Source organism: Neovison vison, chromosome 2, assembly GCF_020171115.1.
Source record: "Neovison vison isolate M4711 chromosome 2, ASM_NN_V1, whole genome shotgun sequence".
Taxonomy (NCBI): Eukaryota; Metazoa; Chordata; class Mammalia; order Carnivora; family Mustelidae; genus Neogale; species Neogale vison.
In genome coordinates this window covers 101,096,496-101,111,479 of record NC_058092.1, presented here as the reverse complement: position 1 = coordinate 101,111,479, position 14,984 = coordinate 101,096,496, and the positions used below count along the sequence as shown (strand labels likewise).

The window sequence follows — 14,984 nt, the reverse complement described above, 5'->3', positions numbered from 1 at the left end:
TGGGCCTGAAGATGATGGGGACACACTTGGGTGCAGATTTAAAATAGATAGTTGTCATTGGGGAGGGTATGTGCTTTTGGGTAAATTGGAAGGGGAGATGAACCATGAGAGACTATGGACTCTGAAAAACAATCTGAGGGGTTTGAAGTGGCGGGGGGGGTGGGAGGTTGGGGGTACCAGGTGGTGGGTATTATAGAGGGCACAGCTTGCATGGAGCACTGGGTGTGGTGAAAAAATAATGAATACTGTTTTTCTGAAAATAAATAAATTGGAAAAAAAAATAATAATAAAATAAGTAAATAAAATAGATAGTTGTGACCAAAGCTCAGGGGAGAAAGTGTGGATCTGGGAATCATCTGTGTAAGAGGGCATGTAGAGAGAAAAGGTAGGGTATAAAAAGGATGAAAGGGAACCAGTGAGGAAGGAGAGTATAAGAAGCAGCCCAAGAGATCAGAAGGCCAGGAGAGTAGAGCATTTCAGAAGTCAAGAAGGAAGCAAGCCTGAAGGATGAGGAAGTATGTAACAATGGTGACTACTAGAGACTGTATATTGAGAAAAGGCCAGTGACTTGGTCACTTGTAATCTATAAGGAAAACTTTCAATAGAAAAGAGGAGTTGGAAGTTAGTTTATTTGAGGGAGGAAAAAAATGGGTGATTGATGGTGATGACCACAGAAAGCAGGACTACTCTTCTGAGAAATGTAAGGGTGAGAGTCACAAAAGTCAGTAAGTGGAAAGCCAGCTCAGTCAAGGGAGGATCTGCTTCCTCCTTTAGGATTTGATCGTAACTCTTGGCAGAAAGAACATGCTAGTAAAGGAGTGATTAAAAATGTAGGAGCAAAAAAAAAAAAGGTAGGAGCAGGGGCGCCTGGGTGGCTCAGTGGGTTAAAGCCTCTGCCTTCAGCTCAGGTCATGATCTCAGGGTCCTGGGATTAAGCCCCACATTGAGCCCCGCATTGGGAGCCTGCTTCCCCTCTCTCTCTGCCTGCTGCCCTGCCTACTTGTGATCTCTCTCTCTGTCAAGTAAATAAATAAAATCTTTAAAAAAAAAGAAAGAAAGAAAATGTAAGAGCAGCAAGGTTTTGAAGAGCCACGAGAGGCTGGAATAGAGTTGAGGAATGGAAGAAAGGCAGTCAGGATGGGTATGAGAGGAGGTGTGACAAACCACAGATTTGTGGGGGCGGAGAGGAAGGGCAGAGGGAGAGCCCCAACAGCCAGACTTGGATCTCACAACCCTGAGATTATGACCTGAGCCAAAATCAAGAGTCAGATGCTTAATCCACCCATGCCCCCTGATAAACCATAGATTTTTAAGTAGAAAGTGAGAGAGTTCTCCAGATAGCCCTGTTTTTCTCACTCCATTAAAGGCAGTTATCTGCTGAGTATATAAGTGATTAGATGCTCAAGAAGAAAGGAAAGGAAGGTCAGGGTCAAATCTTAAACATGGCATCCCAAATAGGAGTTCAAGTCTCAGAGGTGTTACCTTGGGCTGCCCACCAGACCTCTCTGCGACTCCATTTCCTCACAGAGTTGTTAAAAGATTAAGTGAAATAATGCACATGTAAATTCTAAAGCACTTCGTAAACAAGAGAATCTTGGAACATCTACCATGGGAAATGTGACAGAGCATGAATAAGAGATGAAGCCAAGCATCACCCAGCATCAGGTGAAGCTGAGAGCAAGAATATATAGCAAACACAAGTCTGCACAGTTTTTGTGACTTACTCTGGCACACCCGAGTGTAGAAAGCAGATTCTGAGTCAGGGTAGGTGAGGAAAAGGAGGAGGAGGAGAAGCTGAAGAAACCTAGGTAAGGAGTATTTTAAGACCTTGGTAGGCATATTTATTCTGGGGAATCACATGTAATTTTTATATAAAAGTGGCATTTGGGAGCACCTAGGGGCTCAGTCAGTTGGGCGGCCAACTCCATGACTTCGCTGGGGTTGTGATCTTGGGGTCCTGGATTAGAGCCCTACACTGGGCTCTGCGCTTGGTGGAGAGTCAACTTAAGGATTCTCTCTCTCTCCCTCTGCCCCTTGCCCCTCAAGCTTGCCAGTGCATGCTTGCACACACGAGCGCACGCACAGTCTCTCTCTCATAAATAAGTGAATCTTAAAAATAAATTTTAGGGGCATCTCGGTGGCTCAGTCAGTTAGGCATCTGCCTCCAACTCAGGTCATGATCCCAGGGTCCCGGGATTCACCCCCATATGGGCTCCCTGCTCAGCAAGGAGCCTGCTTCTCCCTCTCCAGCTCCCCTGCACTTGTGTTCCCTCTCTTTCTCTCTGTCATAAATAAATAAAGTCTTTAAAAAATTTAAAAATAATAAATTTTTTAAAGCATTTGACTTCATTGACATGTGCATTTTGGAAATGGCCAAACATTTCAATTCCTGAAAGCTTTTAGAGCTTTCGTATTTTAGAGTCATGTTCTACCTTGTTTTGTGTTTTGGAACTCCCTGTATTTGTAAGCTTAGGCTCCAGGCCCTGGGCCTATGGCAGGAGATGAGTAATGGGAGACCCATCGGGTCCAAATCAAGGAAGGAAGGTGACAAAACCAGCAGGGAGAGAATCAGGCATACTAGACAGGCTGAAGCAACCGGAAATCATAGGAACAGTGGAGGATAAGGAGCTAGAGTGTTACCATTTCTGGAAATTTCTGGAAATTGACACCCGGGTCCCAGGTGTGGCCAAGCCCCCACAGGGCCGAACGAGGAGACTCCTGGTACGGACACTTAGAGAAGGAGACAAAGAAACTGTCAAGGCTGCCTGACGCGTTCATCTTCGCCATCCAGTCTGTGAGCCCACAAAGCGTTCATCCCTCGTCGGCATCCTCCACTCTCCCACGGTGACCAGTCACGGGCCCTCCGCCATGATCAAAACGGCAGGACAAATGTGCTCCGTTTCCGGTATACAGAACTGTAGCGTTCTGGGGGACCAACCCTTACGCCCTCAGAACTTCCGCGCCCCTGGCCCCGAAGGGAAACAACGGCTTCTCCAGCCCCAGCCACCGAGGAGCCGAGCTCCCCAACCACCATGCCTCGGTTCAACGGTCAACCAGACGGGGCCCCAGAACCAGGGCCTCAGGGCCCTTGCCCCGGGAAACGAAGCTCTTGTAGCCGGCACTCTAGGCTTGAGGGATTCCTGAACTAAAATAAGCTGGGTAGGCCCCGAGGGGAGCTCCGGGATCACGCCGGCTGAGCAGAAACGTCGGTCCTCACGTCGGAAGCCTCCGGCACTAAGAAGACGCCTGGTCCTACAACTCCCGGCAAGCTGTGCGCTGAGCTCGGGGCGCCAGCCACCAATGGGAAAGCCCAGGCTGGTTCGTGGGCCCAATCCGAAGGCGCGAAGGAGGTCGTCCCCGGGGCTTATCAGAGCGGATTTTTAAGGGGTCCTCTGGCCTCTCTGGTCGCTACAGCGATAGAGAGAGAGTCCCCGTAAAAGGGTGACGCTGGCTATACTGTGCCGCTCACTGCCAGCCCTGCTCTTCTCCTCCCCTCCGCCCGAGCTCTCAACATCCCGACCCTGGCCCTCAGTTTGGTCCCTCCCCTCCCGGTCGTAGTGGATAGGCGAAGATGTGGAATTTCCAAGCCTTATTGGGTGCTGCTGGTGTCACTCTGGTGGGGGGCAGGGCCCCCGGCGGCGAGGGCCGCCCTTCTCGGACGGTGATTGGACTTCCCTATGTAGACCCGGACTGGGATTGGTGCGAAGAGGCCAGAGCCTCCGGGCACCTTGGGCCCGGGTGTTGGGGAGGCGGCGGCCACCGAGAAGCCGGCGGGACTCGCAGCTCCCATGCACGCCGTCTGCGGTCCGCGCAGGGCCGGGTCGAGGGAAGGAGGAGGAGGCCCCCCCACCTCATCACGCAGAGGCGGGGGAGGCGCTTGTCGCGTGTCGGGCGCGGGGCCAGTAGGGCGGGCGGCGGGAGGGGGGTGGTAGTGGAGGGAGTGAGAGGCGCGGGGGTCCGGGAATTGGCGGCGGCAAGACCAGCTCAAGACTAGACCTGGAAGCGCTTCCGGGGAGGAGGACTTGGGGGGCACCGAAGGGCGTGGGCGCGTCTGGTATGGGATGCCATGGAAAGGAGGGGGCCCTCCTAAGTAGATCTGCGGGTGGTTCCTTTGACGACTCCTCTTCTACCATTTTGCCCTGTGAATTGCTGAAGAGAGAGTCCCCATGGTCTCTGTTCAAATTCTGGGAACTTTCTCTTTGGGTGGGCTTAACCACCTACTACTTCATTATAGAGCTCTCCACCGCCTTTTCTGATACTGGGCACAAACGTGGGGATTATGTCAGAAAAGAGGAAGCCGCTGCTGGGTTTCCTAGGCAAACTCCCCAGGGGGACCGCATTGGGGAACTCAGGCAAGACTCACTGCCCTCTGTGCATGGGGCTTTTCAAAGCCCCCAGGCTCTTGCCTTGTTTGCACACAGTTTGCACCACGTGTCTGGAGCAGCTGGAACCCTTTTCAGTAGTGGACCTCAGAGGGGGAGACTCTGACACAAGCTCTGAGGGGTCAATATTCCAGGAACTCAAGCCACCCAGTCTGCAGCCACAGATCGGCATCCTCTGTCCGGTATGTGATGCTCAGGTGGACCTGCCCATGGGTGGAGTGAAGGCTTTAACCATAGACCACCTGGCCATGAATGATGTGATGCTGGAGAGTCTTCATGGGGAAGGCCAGGGCCTGGTGTGTGACCTGTGCAGCGACAGAGAGGTGGAGAAGAGATGTCAGACCTGCAAAGCCAATCTCTGCCACTTCTGCTGCCAGGCTCATAGGTAAAGATGGGATACCCCTCCCCACCCCACCCCCCAGGTGTGGCTTAAGAGCAGAATACAAAGAGGTATCAAACCAGAAATCCCCTGGTGAGCAGATGAGATGGAAAACTCTCTCAAATGCCGTGTAAGGTCAAAGACCAGTATATGCTGTCATAAATATTCTGGAATGGTAGTTAACTCCTGCAGTCTTACATAATACATCTCGGAATAATAGAAGCAAAGGTTTGCATAGTCCTTTTCAGTTTGCAAAGCACAGTCGCAGTTTCCTTGGATCATCAATCGTTTGTATGGTGAAAATTGTAGTGGGTGCTGGATAAACAGAGAAGAATGCACAGCCTCTGGCCCCAATCGCATTTGATGCCTTGCAACTCTTACAGAAAAGCAGGCGCTGTTTTCCCTCCCATTTATTATTTGGGGAAACTGAAGCTCAGCAAAATGTGATTTGCCAAGGCACCACAGCCAGTAAGTAGCATATAACAGAATCCAGTTTTTAAATCCAGGTCTTCTGACCACATTCTGTGCTCTTTCTAGTAATCCGTGCTGCCTTCCCAGTATAAGGGCTGTTTGGCCGTACCCCATCACAGCCTTGCCTTGGACCCTAGAGTGATTCTGGAGCTGGGAGCTGGACTTATCATCGGGGTGCAGATTTTTGTCTTTTATGGCATTTGGTGAACAGCTGGTCACATGAATCACTCTCTGTCCCTTCTCCACCCCCACCCCCATTCCAGGACATCAGATTATAAAATAGCCAAGATTTTAGGATTATCTTAAAATAGTTTTTGAATTCTGCCTTCCATTTGTTTTCTGGTCTCACCAACAGAACAAGTTAGTAATCTTCAGTCTTTCTATTTTTAACTTGTAATTATGACTGCCTTGCTACCAGCTACATGGCTGACCCTGTTTTCTCCACAGCCACTCTTCTGGTACCAGAATAGTCATGTGAGCTCCGAGTTGCTATCATGCTACCGGGGCATCTTCCCACAGTCATCGGGTTTCCTGGGGATTCCCCTGAATCTCTAGAGGGTCACCGGAAAGGGGAATTAAAAGAGAACTGTGAAGACTGACCATTGATTTCAGTCTTTCTAATAATGCCAGTGACTTGGGGAAAATTCTAGCGTGCTGCTTTGGGTGATGCAGGCACTGGTCAAAGGTAATGCTTTACCAAAATCTCAAGTGAAAGTGGAGGGAGACTCTGTCGGGGCCAGCTGGACACTTTAATTGCTGGGTCTTATTGCTGTGCCACGTGGCACAGTTTCTGTCTCTTGGTGCTGGGTTCCCACCATGCTCTCACCTCTAGCTTGCTGAAGGAGTAGGCCATGGCTCTTGTCTCAGCTTGCCAAACTAATGCTTCGGAGAAAGTTCCAGGCCATAGGCTTTAGTGTTGCAACCTTTGGCAAAGTCCCGTCCCAGGTCAGAGAGCCATAGTCTACTATCATTTTATTCAACATAATAGTCTTTTTTGAATAGGTGTTATTATTTCCTCCCCGCACAGATGAGGAGGAACTGGAATCAGAGGATTACATGGTTAAGTAAGAGGTCAGAGCAAGGGACTGAACTCTAATCTGTTTGACTTCCAAGCCATGCTCTGAAAACTGCCAGACTTGCCCAGCAGAACCAGCCCCTAATTGCCTGTCCCTGACTCTGTCCCTAGGCGGCAGAAGAAAACAACTTACCATACGATGGTGGACCTAAAAGACTTGAAAGGTTACAGCAGGATCGGAAAGCCCATTCTGTGTCCTGCACACCCCGCAGAGGAGCTGAGGCTGTTCTGTGAGCTCTGCGACCGGCCCGTGTGTCGGGACTGCGTGGTGGGGGAGCACCGGGAGCACCCCTACGACTTCACGAGCAATGTTATCCACAAGCATGGGGACTCTGTGCGGGAACTCCTGAAAGGCACCCAGCCCCACGTGGAGGCGCTGGAGGAAGCTCTCCTACAGATCAAAGGGGTGAACACTGCCCTCCAGGAGCGGGTGGAGGCTGTGGCTGCCGACGTGCGAACGTTCTCTGAAGGCTACATCAAGGCCATCGAGGAGCACCGGGACAAGCTGCTGAAGCAGCTGGAAGACATACGGGTCCAGAAGGAGAACTCCCTGCAGCTGCAGAAAGCCCAGCTAGAGCAGCTGCTGGCAGACATGCGGACTGGCGTGGAGTTCACGGAGCACCTGCTGACCAGTGGCTCAGACTTGGAGATCCTCATCACCAAGGGGGTGGTAGTAGAACGGCTCACAAAGCTGAACAAAGTCGAATACAGTGTCCATCCTGGAGTAAACGATAAGATATGCTTCTCTCCTCAGCAGAAAGCAGGCCGGTGCCGTGGCTACGAAGTTTATGGGGCCATCAATACCAAAGAGGTCGATCCGAGCAAATGTGTCCTTCAAGGAGAAGGTAGGAAGGCATTTCCCGCTGGCCTGGAGAGGGCGGTGGCGAGGACATGGTGTTTAAGGAGGTGTGGCTTTTTCAGCTGGGGTCCTCATCCAGCTAGGAAGAGTTTCCTACCAGCCAGTTTACTGAGGGCAAGAACCATAGTGATTGAAAGGACAGTGACACCCCCCCCCCCGCCCTTTCTTTCTGTTTCGTTCTGGCCAGGGTACAGTTAGTATCCCATACAGCAGTGAAGGGTGACCCTTTTCCAGTTGAGCGAAGCAGTTACTAGCAAGGACCTCCAGGAGCATGCTGTTTCTTTTTTTTTCTTTCTTTCTTTTCTTTTCTTTTTTTTTTTTAAAGATTTTTCTTTATTTATTCAACAGACAAGGATCACAAGTAGGCAGAGAGGCAGGCAGAGAGAGGGGGAAGCAGGCTCCCCGCCGCGCAGAGAGCCTGATGCGGGGCTCGATCCCAGGACCCTGAGACCATGACCTGAGCCGAAGGCAGAGGCTCAACCCACTGAGCCACCCAGGTGCCCAGAGCATGCTGTTTCTATCAGATGGTAGAACAGAGACAGTGCCCAAAGACGGTAACAGGATAGGCCGGGGTGAAGTCCTGCCTGCCTACAGAGGAGCATGGCAGGGCCGCAGGGGGCTTGGATCATTCTGAAGAGTTTCAGAGGAATGGGGAAGACAGGGTTGGAGCATACTTTCATCTGTGCCCTTCTTGGTTTATGCAAGCCACATCTTGACATTTGAAAGATTATGGTAGGCATTTCATTTGGTAGGGGGAGAAATAATTTCCTTTGACTCTCCTGTCCCGAAAGGACCCTTCTGTTCCTAAAAGCAGTTATTCAAACACAGATATGTCGGAGATCGGTTCTGATGGGCAGACTGGACCATGGATGCAGCCTGACTCTGGCACGGGAATTCTTAACCTTTTGGAGGTCTTAGGTCCCTTCGAGAATGATCTCTCCCCAAGAAACATCCACTAATTTGGGCACCCCACTTCAGGAGATTCTTTGACCCCTCATAAGCTTCTGCAGAGACCACATGGTAGTTTATGAGCCCCTCGTTAAGAAGCCCTGTTGCAACTGCTGGGCCGGAAGCTGCACCTAGTGACTATTTTCCCAGCAGCTTGGCCCAAGTGCTTCCCAGCAGCTTGGCCAAGCCGATCAGCTGTACCCCCCGACCAATTCAAGCATGATCTGCAGCTCGGACGAGATAGCTTTGGGCTTACAAGCTTCCCTCACAGGGTCTAGAGGTTTTCTGCTCTGACTACAGAGGACCATCCCAAGTCTTTTCAAAGCTCCCTTAGGGCTGCAGTTAAGGTTCAGGATCCTGGGTGATCCAAGAGCAGCAACTGGCTGAGAGACAACCAGGCTTGCCAGGAGGGACTCCCAAGAGGTATGCTCTGGGGGCAGGAGCGGGAAGAAAAAAGAAAGGGAGCAGGATGATTACAATAAACAGGAAGCAGGACCTTTTGTTCTAAAGAGAAGAAGGAAGATGGTGTCTGATCTGCAGAGGCAGGCACCCTGTCTGGCCTTTCAGGTGAGGACTGAGTGTTTGATCTTCCGCAGATCTCCACCGAGCCCGGGAGAAACAGACAGCCTCTTTCACTCTGCTGTGTAAGGATGCAGCTGGAGAGAGCATGGGTCGGGGAGGAGACAGCGTGCAAGTCGCAGTCATCCCTAAAGATAAAAAAGACAGGTGTGTATTACATAGCCAGGTGTCAAGGGTAATAAGCAGTGATGAAACTGGACACTTAAGGCCCCTTTGTAGCTGGGGAGGTGTGCCTGCAGTAGTTACATCCAACTCCCCCTTCCGTGCCCCCCAGATGCTATTAAAATATGTGATATGACCAGTTGGAGCAGAAGTGTTTTCTTCTGCGGTTTTTATGCCAATGCTCCACTCTCTCCCAAAAGTCTGCTCCCTGACCCAACAGGCCCCTTCTCAAAGTTCAGCCCCACTCTGCTACTCCATTGGGCTGGGAGTATATTCGTGTGTCTCCTGGAATCAGAGGAGGGAGGACAGCAGGAGGGTACAGCAAGTCCATTAAGGAGAACACAGTGATGCTTTCATGGAATTCCTCTGTACGTCAGATTAAAGCAGCATTTATATTGCTTCCTTCCTGTTGTGAAACTAGTTTTTGAGACCAGTGGAAGGGACGTCCTGTTTGGAGGACATTTCAGATGAATGTGGGGCAGAATGGTGTAGGGCTTGCACCTCAAGTGGCAGGTGGCTGCAGCAGGCCTGTGAGAGTGAGTGGTTTTTTGAACCCCATCTGCATTCAGTCCGGTCAGAGCGCTGGTGCGAGATAACAAGGACGGGACATACTACGTCTCCTATACCCCCAAGGAGCCGGGTGTCTATACCGTGGTGGTCTGCATCAAGGAGCAGCATGTGCAGGTGAGTAGGACCTATGCCTGGCCCTGGCCTCCCTTCTCCCTGCTTCCTCTGGCTTCTACCATCTCAGGTTGTGGAGACATGACTTGGGGGATCGGCTGTGTGGAGGGATTGCATGGGATCCTCTTTCTTCCTTCTCTTCACTTGAGAAATGATGCAGATTTTGCTGGTGACCATAAGAACCCTGTGCCTATTCCTCCTCCTGGCTGTTGGGCTTGTATTTTGTCATTCTTCCCGTTGGAAAATTCTTTCTTTGGGAAAGATACCTTCATCCCAGGGGGCATTCTGCCAAGGGACAAGCATACACATTCAAGTGATATCCTTTAGCTCAGGATTGTTCAGACTGTAACCAGACAGACTGGAACGCACTGGAACACAACTGGGGAGACTTATGCCCTCTCCCCTCAACTGACCAGTCGTCTCTCTGCATGACCATCTACCCTCGTAACTCTTTCACCTATTTCCGTATGTGCTCAGCTCTTAACACCTCCTCAGACAAGGATGACACTTTCTGGTCTAAAGATTGTGAATTTTTTTAAAAATTGGGCCATACTCAGCAGGTCCAACAGAATCCTTAGTACTCATAGGTTTTCCCCAACCAGAAAGCAGCACTGACAGGGATGATGAAATATCATAGTGTCATGACGTGTTGGGCTTGTGGTGTGTGCAGGAAGGGAGGGGAAGACTCCTATTCAGCAGCCACTTGCCGCCCATCTAACTACATTGGCCGGAGTGGGCTACTTGCCTCTGCCTACATTCTTGGGCCTTTGTTCCAGGCTGTTCAGGCCTAGGGATCATCATGCAGTTGGACTAAGGAACAAACGTGCTGAGGTACACAGTCCCTATAGAGCAAAACCAGAACTTAAACCCATTTCCTTGAACTCCAAGGTGTTTTTAAAATGGATCGTAAATTCTTGGAAGGAGAGATGGAACACTTGAAAGGCTTCTGAGGTACCAGATTCTGAGTTTTGTGCTTCTGCAGACAGCATGTTTCTCAGCCAGGGAAAGGCCTATGAGCTCCCTTCTTAGCTACTGATTGTCTAACACAGGACAGAAAGTGGAGAATGGAAGTTGTCCTGGAAGGAGAGGGTCAGGTAGGAGAGTTTTGAGTTTGAGGATTATTAAGCTCTTCACCTTTCTGCCTGTGTCCTCACAGAATGAGACTAGGTGGATGGGGAAACAAATGTCCAGGATGGAGGGGAGGGAGGAAGGGAGGGAGGCTCAGTGTGCGAGAGGAGGAGGTGTGTGACAAGGCATTGGAGAGAGGATCACGGAAACGGCGTAGCCTTGTGGTTGTGGCATTCTACTAACGAGCCCCAAGACTTCCCTAGAATGGAGAAGATGGTGACACCAGTGACACAAAACACAGCTTTTTGGGCACCTGGGTGGCTCAGGTGGTTGAGCAACTGCCTTCGGCTCAGGTCATGATCCCAGACATCCAGGATCAAGTCCTGCATCGGGATCCCAGCTCCTTGGGGAGTCTGCTCCTCCCTCTGACCTTCTCCTCTCTCATGCTCTCTCTCACTCCTCTCTCAAATAAATAAATAAAATCTTTAAAAAAAAAAAAACACAGCTTTTTAAAAAATTTATAAATTATATTTATTTATATGGGCTTATTCATGTATCAGGCGTGCTCCATGCTAGAGGGGCCACACAGAGCTCTTGGCTCTCATGCATTTGTACATGGCGTCACACAGCTTAAGCACCCAGCCAGGCACTGGTCCCTCATCCGTTTCCCTCCTGCTGTCCTCAACTCTCCAGAGCCAGGCCCTGTGACTGACACTGCATTTAAGCAAATGGGATGCTCAGCACATCCCTGTTGACTCATAACGTGCTGTTCTTTGCTCTTCCTCAACTTTGAAGGGCTCACCGTTCACCGTGACCGTAAGGAAAAGGCATCGTCCACACCCGGGCGTGTTTCACTGCTGCACATTCTGCTCCAGCGGAGGCCAGAAGACGGCTCGCTGTGCCTGTGGAGGCACCATGCCAGGTGAGGAGGAACACTCTCGAAAGTCTCGCGGCAGTGCGGGGTCAACTACCACACAGCCACTGGGTTTAGGAGACTCAGACTTAGGCTCTCTTGCTAGGAATATAATCCATGCATATCAATACACCACAGTTCTAAAAGTTTGCTTAAAGCTTCTCTGTTCTGAAAAGTGAAATAATAAGCTTTAAAGTTCTGAGTTCTTGCAGTTCTAATCTAGTTCACCAGTCTTATGAGCCCTGTGCTTCTCCCTGGGATGTTCGATTTCCATCTATACCCTTTCCAACAGCCTGGCAGGGTAAAAAAAAAAAATCTAAACCCACTCTGCTTAGAAATGCTAAGCAAGTCAAGGATGGGGAAGTGGGTGATTACATCAGTTGACCAGGTCTGGCTCTTTTCTTAGGGGAAGGAGGGTCGACTCGGGCAAGAGACCTTTTTTTTTTTTTTTTAATTTTTAAAATTTTTTTTATTTTTATGATTTTATTTATTTATTTGACAAACACAGTGAGAGAGGGAACACAAGCAGGGGGAGTGGGAGAGGGAGAAGCAAGCTTCCCGCTGAGCAGGGAGCCCAACTTGAGGCTCGATCCCAGGACCCTGAGATCATGACCTGACCTGAAGGCAGACACTTAATGACTGAGCCACCCAGGCGCCCCTCTAATTTTTTGTGTAGCCCAACACAGGGCTTGAACTTAGGACCCTGAGATCAAGACCTGAGCTAAGGTTAAGTCGGATGCTTAAACGACTAAGCCACCCAGGTGCCCCCCTAATAATTTTTTAAATAGTATCCTATTGTGTCCTTACTCTCGTGGTGGGCCTTAAGATAGGCTCATGCACCCTTTTGCATAAACACTTTAGGAACTATCTTCTTTATTTTAGGAACTATCTTCCCATGTCTTTTATTTCAATTACTTTACAGTTAAAACCTAAACCGGTTCATCTCGAGTTAGCAGAATGTTAAAACTACGCTCTCAGAACTTCAGCAAACCTTAATTGATGCGCTGTCTTCAGTCCTCAGGAGGCCTCCTCCTAGACAAGGCGCCAGACAGCTTGTTTCTCTTGCCGGGTTTTTATTACATGTTTTCACATCCATGAGTCCACGTGTTGCCAGAAACGTTAAGTTTCCATGGAAAACTGCTGGACTTTATTCTTAATGGTTGTCTTCTGTCTCCTCTTGGTACCACATAGGTGGGTACCTAGGCTGCGGCCATGGACACAAAGGCCACCCAGGGCGCCCGCACTGGTCATGCTGTGGGAAGTTTGCCGAGAAGTCAGAATGCACGTGGATGGGTGGGCAGAACGCACCGAGGAGTCTACTCAGGACTGTGGCCCTCTGATGCCTTCCTGAGCACGTGGTCGACCCGTTAGCTGCAGTCAGCACAACTTCCAATTACCAGAGGACCCCAGACCTTGATTAATTCTGAAGAAACGGATAGAATTAAAAACAAAGTGCCTTATCTAACACTCTTGAGTTCCAGTCCTTTCTTGTGAGTCACTCGCTGATGGTATGTACGGACGGTTGAGCACCAGAGACCACGCTTCTCTCCTCGTGATGGTCGGCAGTGTTCATTCTACACCGAGGCCCCCTTCTCTTGCGCAGGAATGGAGCACTCTATGCCATTGGAATTTTGCGATCATGCAGGGCATCTAGTTCCTAACTTTTGGATATGTAACTCGTTTATTTCTCCCAGAGCCACATGTTTGCTGTTTCCCTCAAAGAATTAAGACTGCCTTTCATTGGGGGCGCCTGGGTGGCTCCGTGGGTTAGGCCGCTGCCTTCGGCTCAGGTCATGATCTCGGGGTCCTGGGATCGAGTCCCGCATCGGGCTCTCTGCTCAGCAGGGAGCCTGCTTCCCTCTCTCTCTCTCTCTCTCTCTCTGTCTGCCTCTCCATCTCCTTATGATTTCTCTCTGTCAAATAAATAAATAAAATCTTAAAAAAAAAAAAAAAAGACTGCCTTTCATTGTATCTACTTTTTCCTAGCACACTTTAAATGGTTCATAATGAGATCTTGCCATTGGGGTGGAGGTTCCCAGCTTCACCCCAGGCCACGTCCATCTCATACTCTTCAGGCTAGGTTAGTATTTAATCAAGGGCAAACAAGCAGAAAGTAAATAAAGGGAAACAGTATGAAATACCACCTCAGAAATTGGTTACGGTTCTACTCTTGCCAGGCAGTCTAGCTACTTTCATCCTCCTCACATCTCCCCACCTGCTGTTATTTACAGAGGAGTCTTTACTCTGGTCTGTAAAGCTAGGAAGTTCTGTCGAAGCTCCGAGTCCTGGAGCGAGCCTGCTTAGCTGTTAGAGGCCACAGAGAACTGTGGGAAGAGGAAGCACACAGCGTTGGTGCGTCAGGCCTGCCAACGGCTTCACTGTATATACTTGGTGTGACCTTCTAGGACTCTGGATTTCAGCATGTATTAGATATAATTACTGAAATCTGCATTTCAGGAGCCATTAAAAAGCAGGTGACTCGTTTGAGCAGTGAGTTGGGTCAGGCAAAGGAAGTGAAGCAAGCAGACGAAACACAAGGACTGTCCGTCATCGCGGGATGCATTTCTTTCCTCCTCAGGGCTGCGAGATAGCTACATCACAGCCGTAATCCTGAAATAGTGACGGTATTCCCACCCTTGTCCAGGAAGATTCTCTTCGGTGTTCTCTAACCCAAATCTGATCTTCCCACAAGACCGTGATAGCCCTGTGACCCTCTCAAAGTGTTAGCTACTTGCTTTTCCTCGCTTCTTATAACCACTGGGCCCCACATCAGGAGGGTGGCCCGTGAGCTGATCATTGCTGCTTTAGGATCAGTGCTGCTTAGCCAGGAGGCATCTTTCCCCACAAGGGATATTTAGTCAAGACTTAGGGACATTTTTCCTTGTCTAGCTGGAGGCTGGTGCCGCTAGCATCTGTTGTGTAGAAGTCTGGAACACTGCTCAGCTCAAGGCAGCCTTCTGCAGCAAGGAATGACCCAGTCCAAAAGGTGCACCGTGCCTCTGTTGAGCAGCTCTGTTCCAGATCATTACCTCTCTTTTTTCAAAATCTGGCCAGCCTTGAGCCTCATACCTTTCTACAACTTGCTGCCCCTCCATGGTCCCCCCTCATTCCTTGATGATTCTAGCCTGAGCTTGCTGCCACAGCAGAACCATGCCTCATAGTCTCAGATTAATTCAGTATTCACATAGGCTTCTTAATTCCGTGTTCCTTTTCCCCTGCCTTAGCTATACAGTCAGTCATCCCCTCCACCTGGCTGGGTTCCAAACTGCACCCTCTTTATCGATTCCATTTCAAGCATCCCATGACCACAAGCTGCCCCATCTTTACGGCTCACCCACGAGAAGAACCCAACCCTCTTCTGGAACACAATGCAGTGATTCTACCACCTTCTCATGGTTCCCCTCACGCCTGCATGTGCTTTCCTTCATTCTCTCTCAGATTCTACAGACCCAGCATCATAATCACTC

The 14,984-nt window shown here is 49.9% G+C and overlaps 1 protein-coding gene across 1 annotated transcript; it reads left to right on the top strand.

Annotated features, from left to right (window-relative positions):
• The first annotated feature begins 3,964 nt into the window (after positions 1-3,964).
• Positions 3,965-13,326, top strand: TRIM45 (tripartite motif containing 45). The gene is made up of 6 exons (XM_044239002.1): positions 3,965-4,767; positions 6,419-7,152; positions 8,711-8,840; positions 9,425-9,539; positions 11,400-11,526; positions 12,709-13,326. The coding sequence occupies exons 1-6, from the start codon at positions 4,280-4,282 to the stop codon at positions 12,855-12,857; spliced, it is 1,743 nt and encodes a 580-aa protein (XP_044094937.1). The 5' UTR covers positions 3,965-4,279; the 3' UTR covers positions 12,858-13,326.
• Positions 13,327-14,984: the final 1,658 nt, after the last annotated feature.

Coding starts and splice junctions, on each gene's coding strand:
- TRIM45 (XM_044239002.1), top strand. CDS start 4,280: ATGTCAGAAAAGAGGAAGCCGCTGCTGGGTTTCCTAGGCAAACTCCCC. Junction 7,153..8,710: donor ATGTGTCCTTCAAGGAGAAG/GTAGGAAGGCAT, acceptor GATCTTCCGCAG/ATCTCCACCGAGCCCGGGAG. Junction 11,527..12,708: donor CTGTGGAGGCACCATGCCAG/GTGAGGAGGAAC, acceptor GGTACCACATAG/GTGGGTACCTAGGCTGCGGC.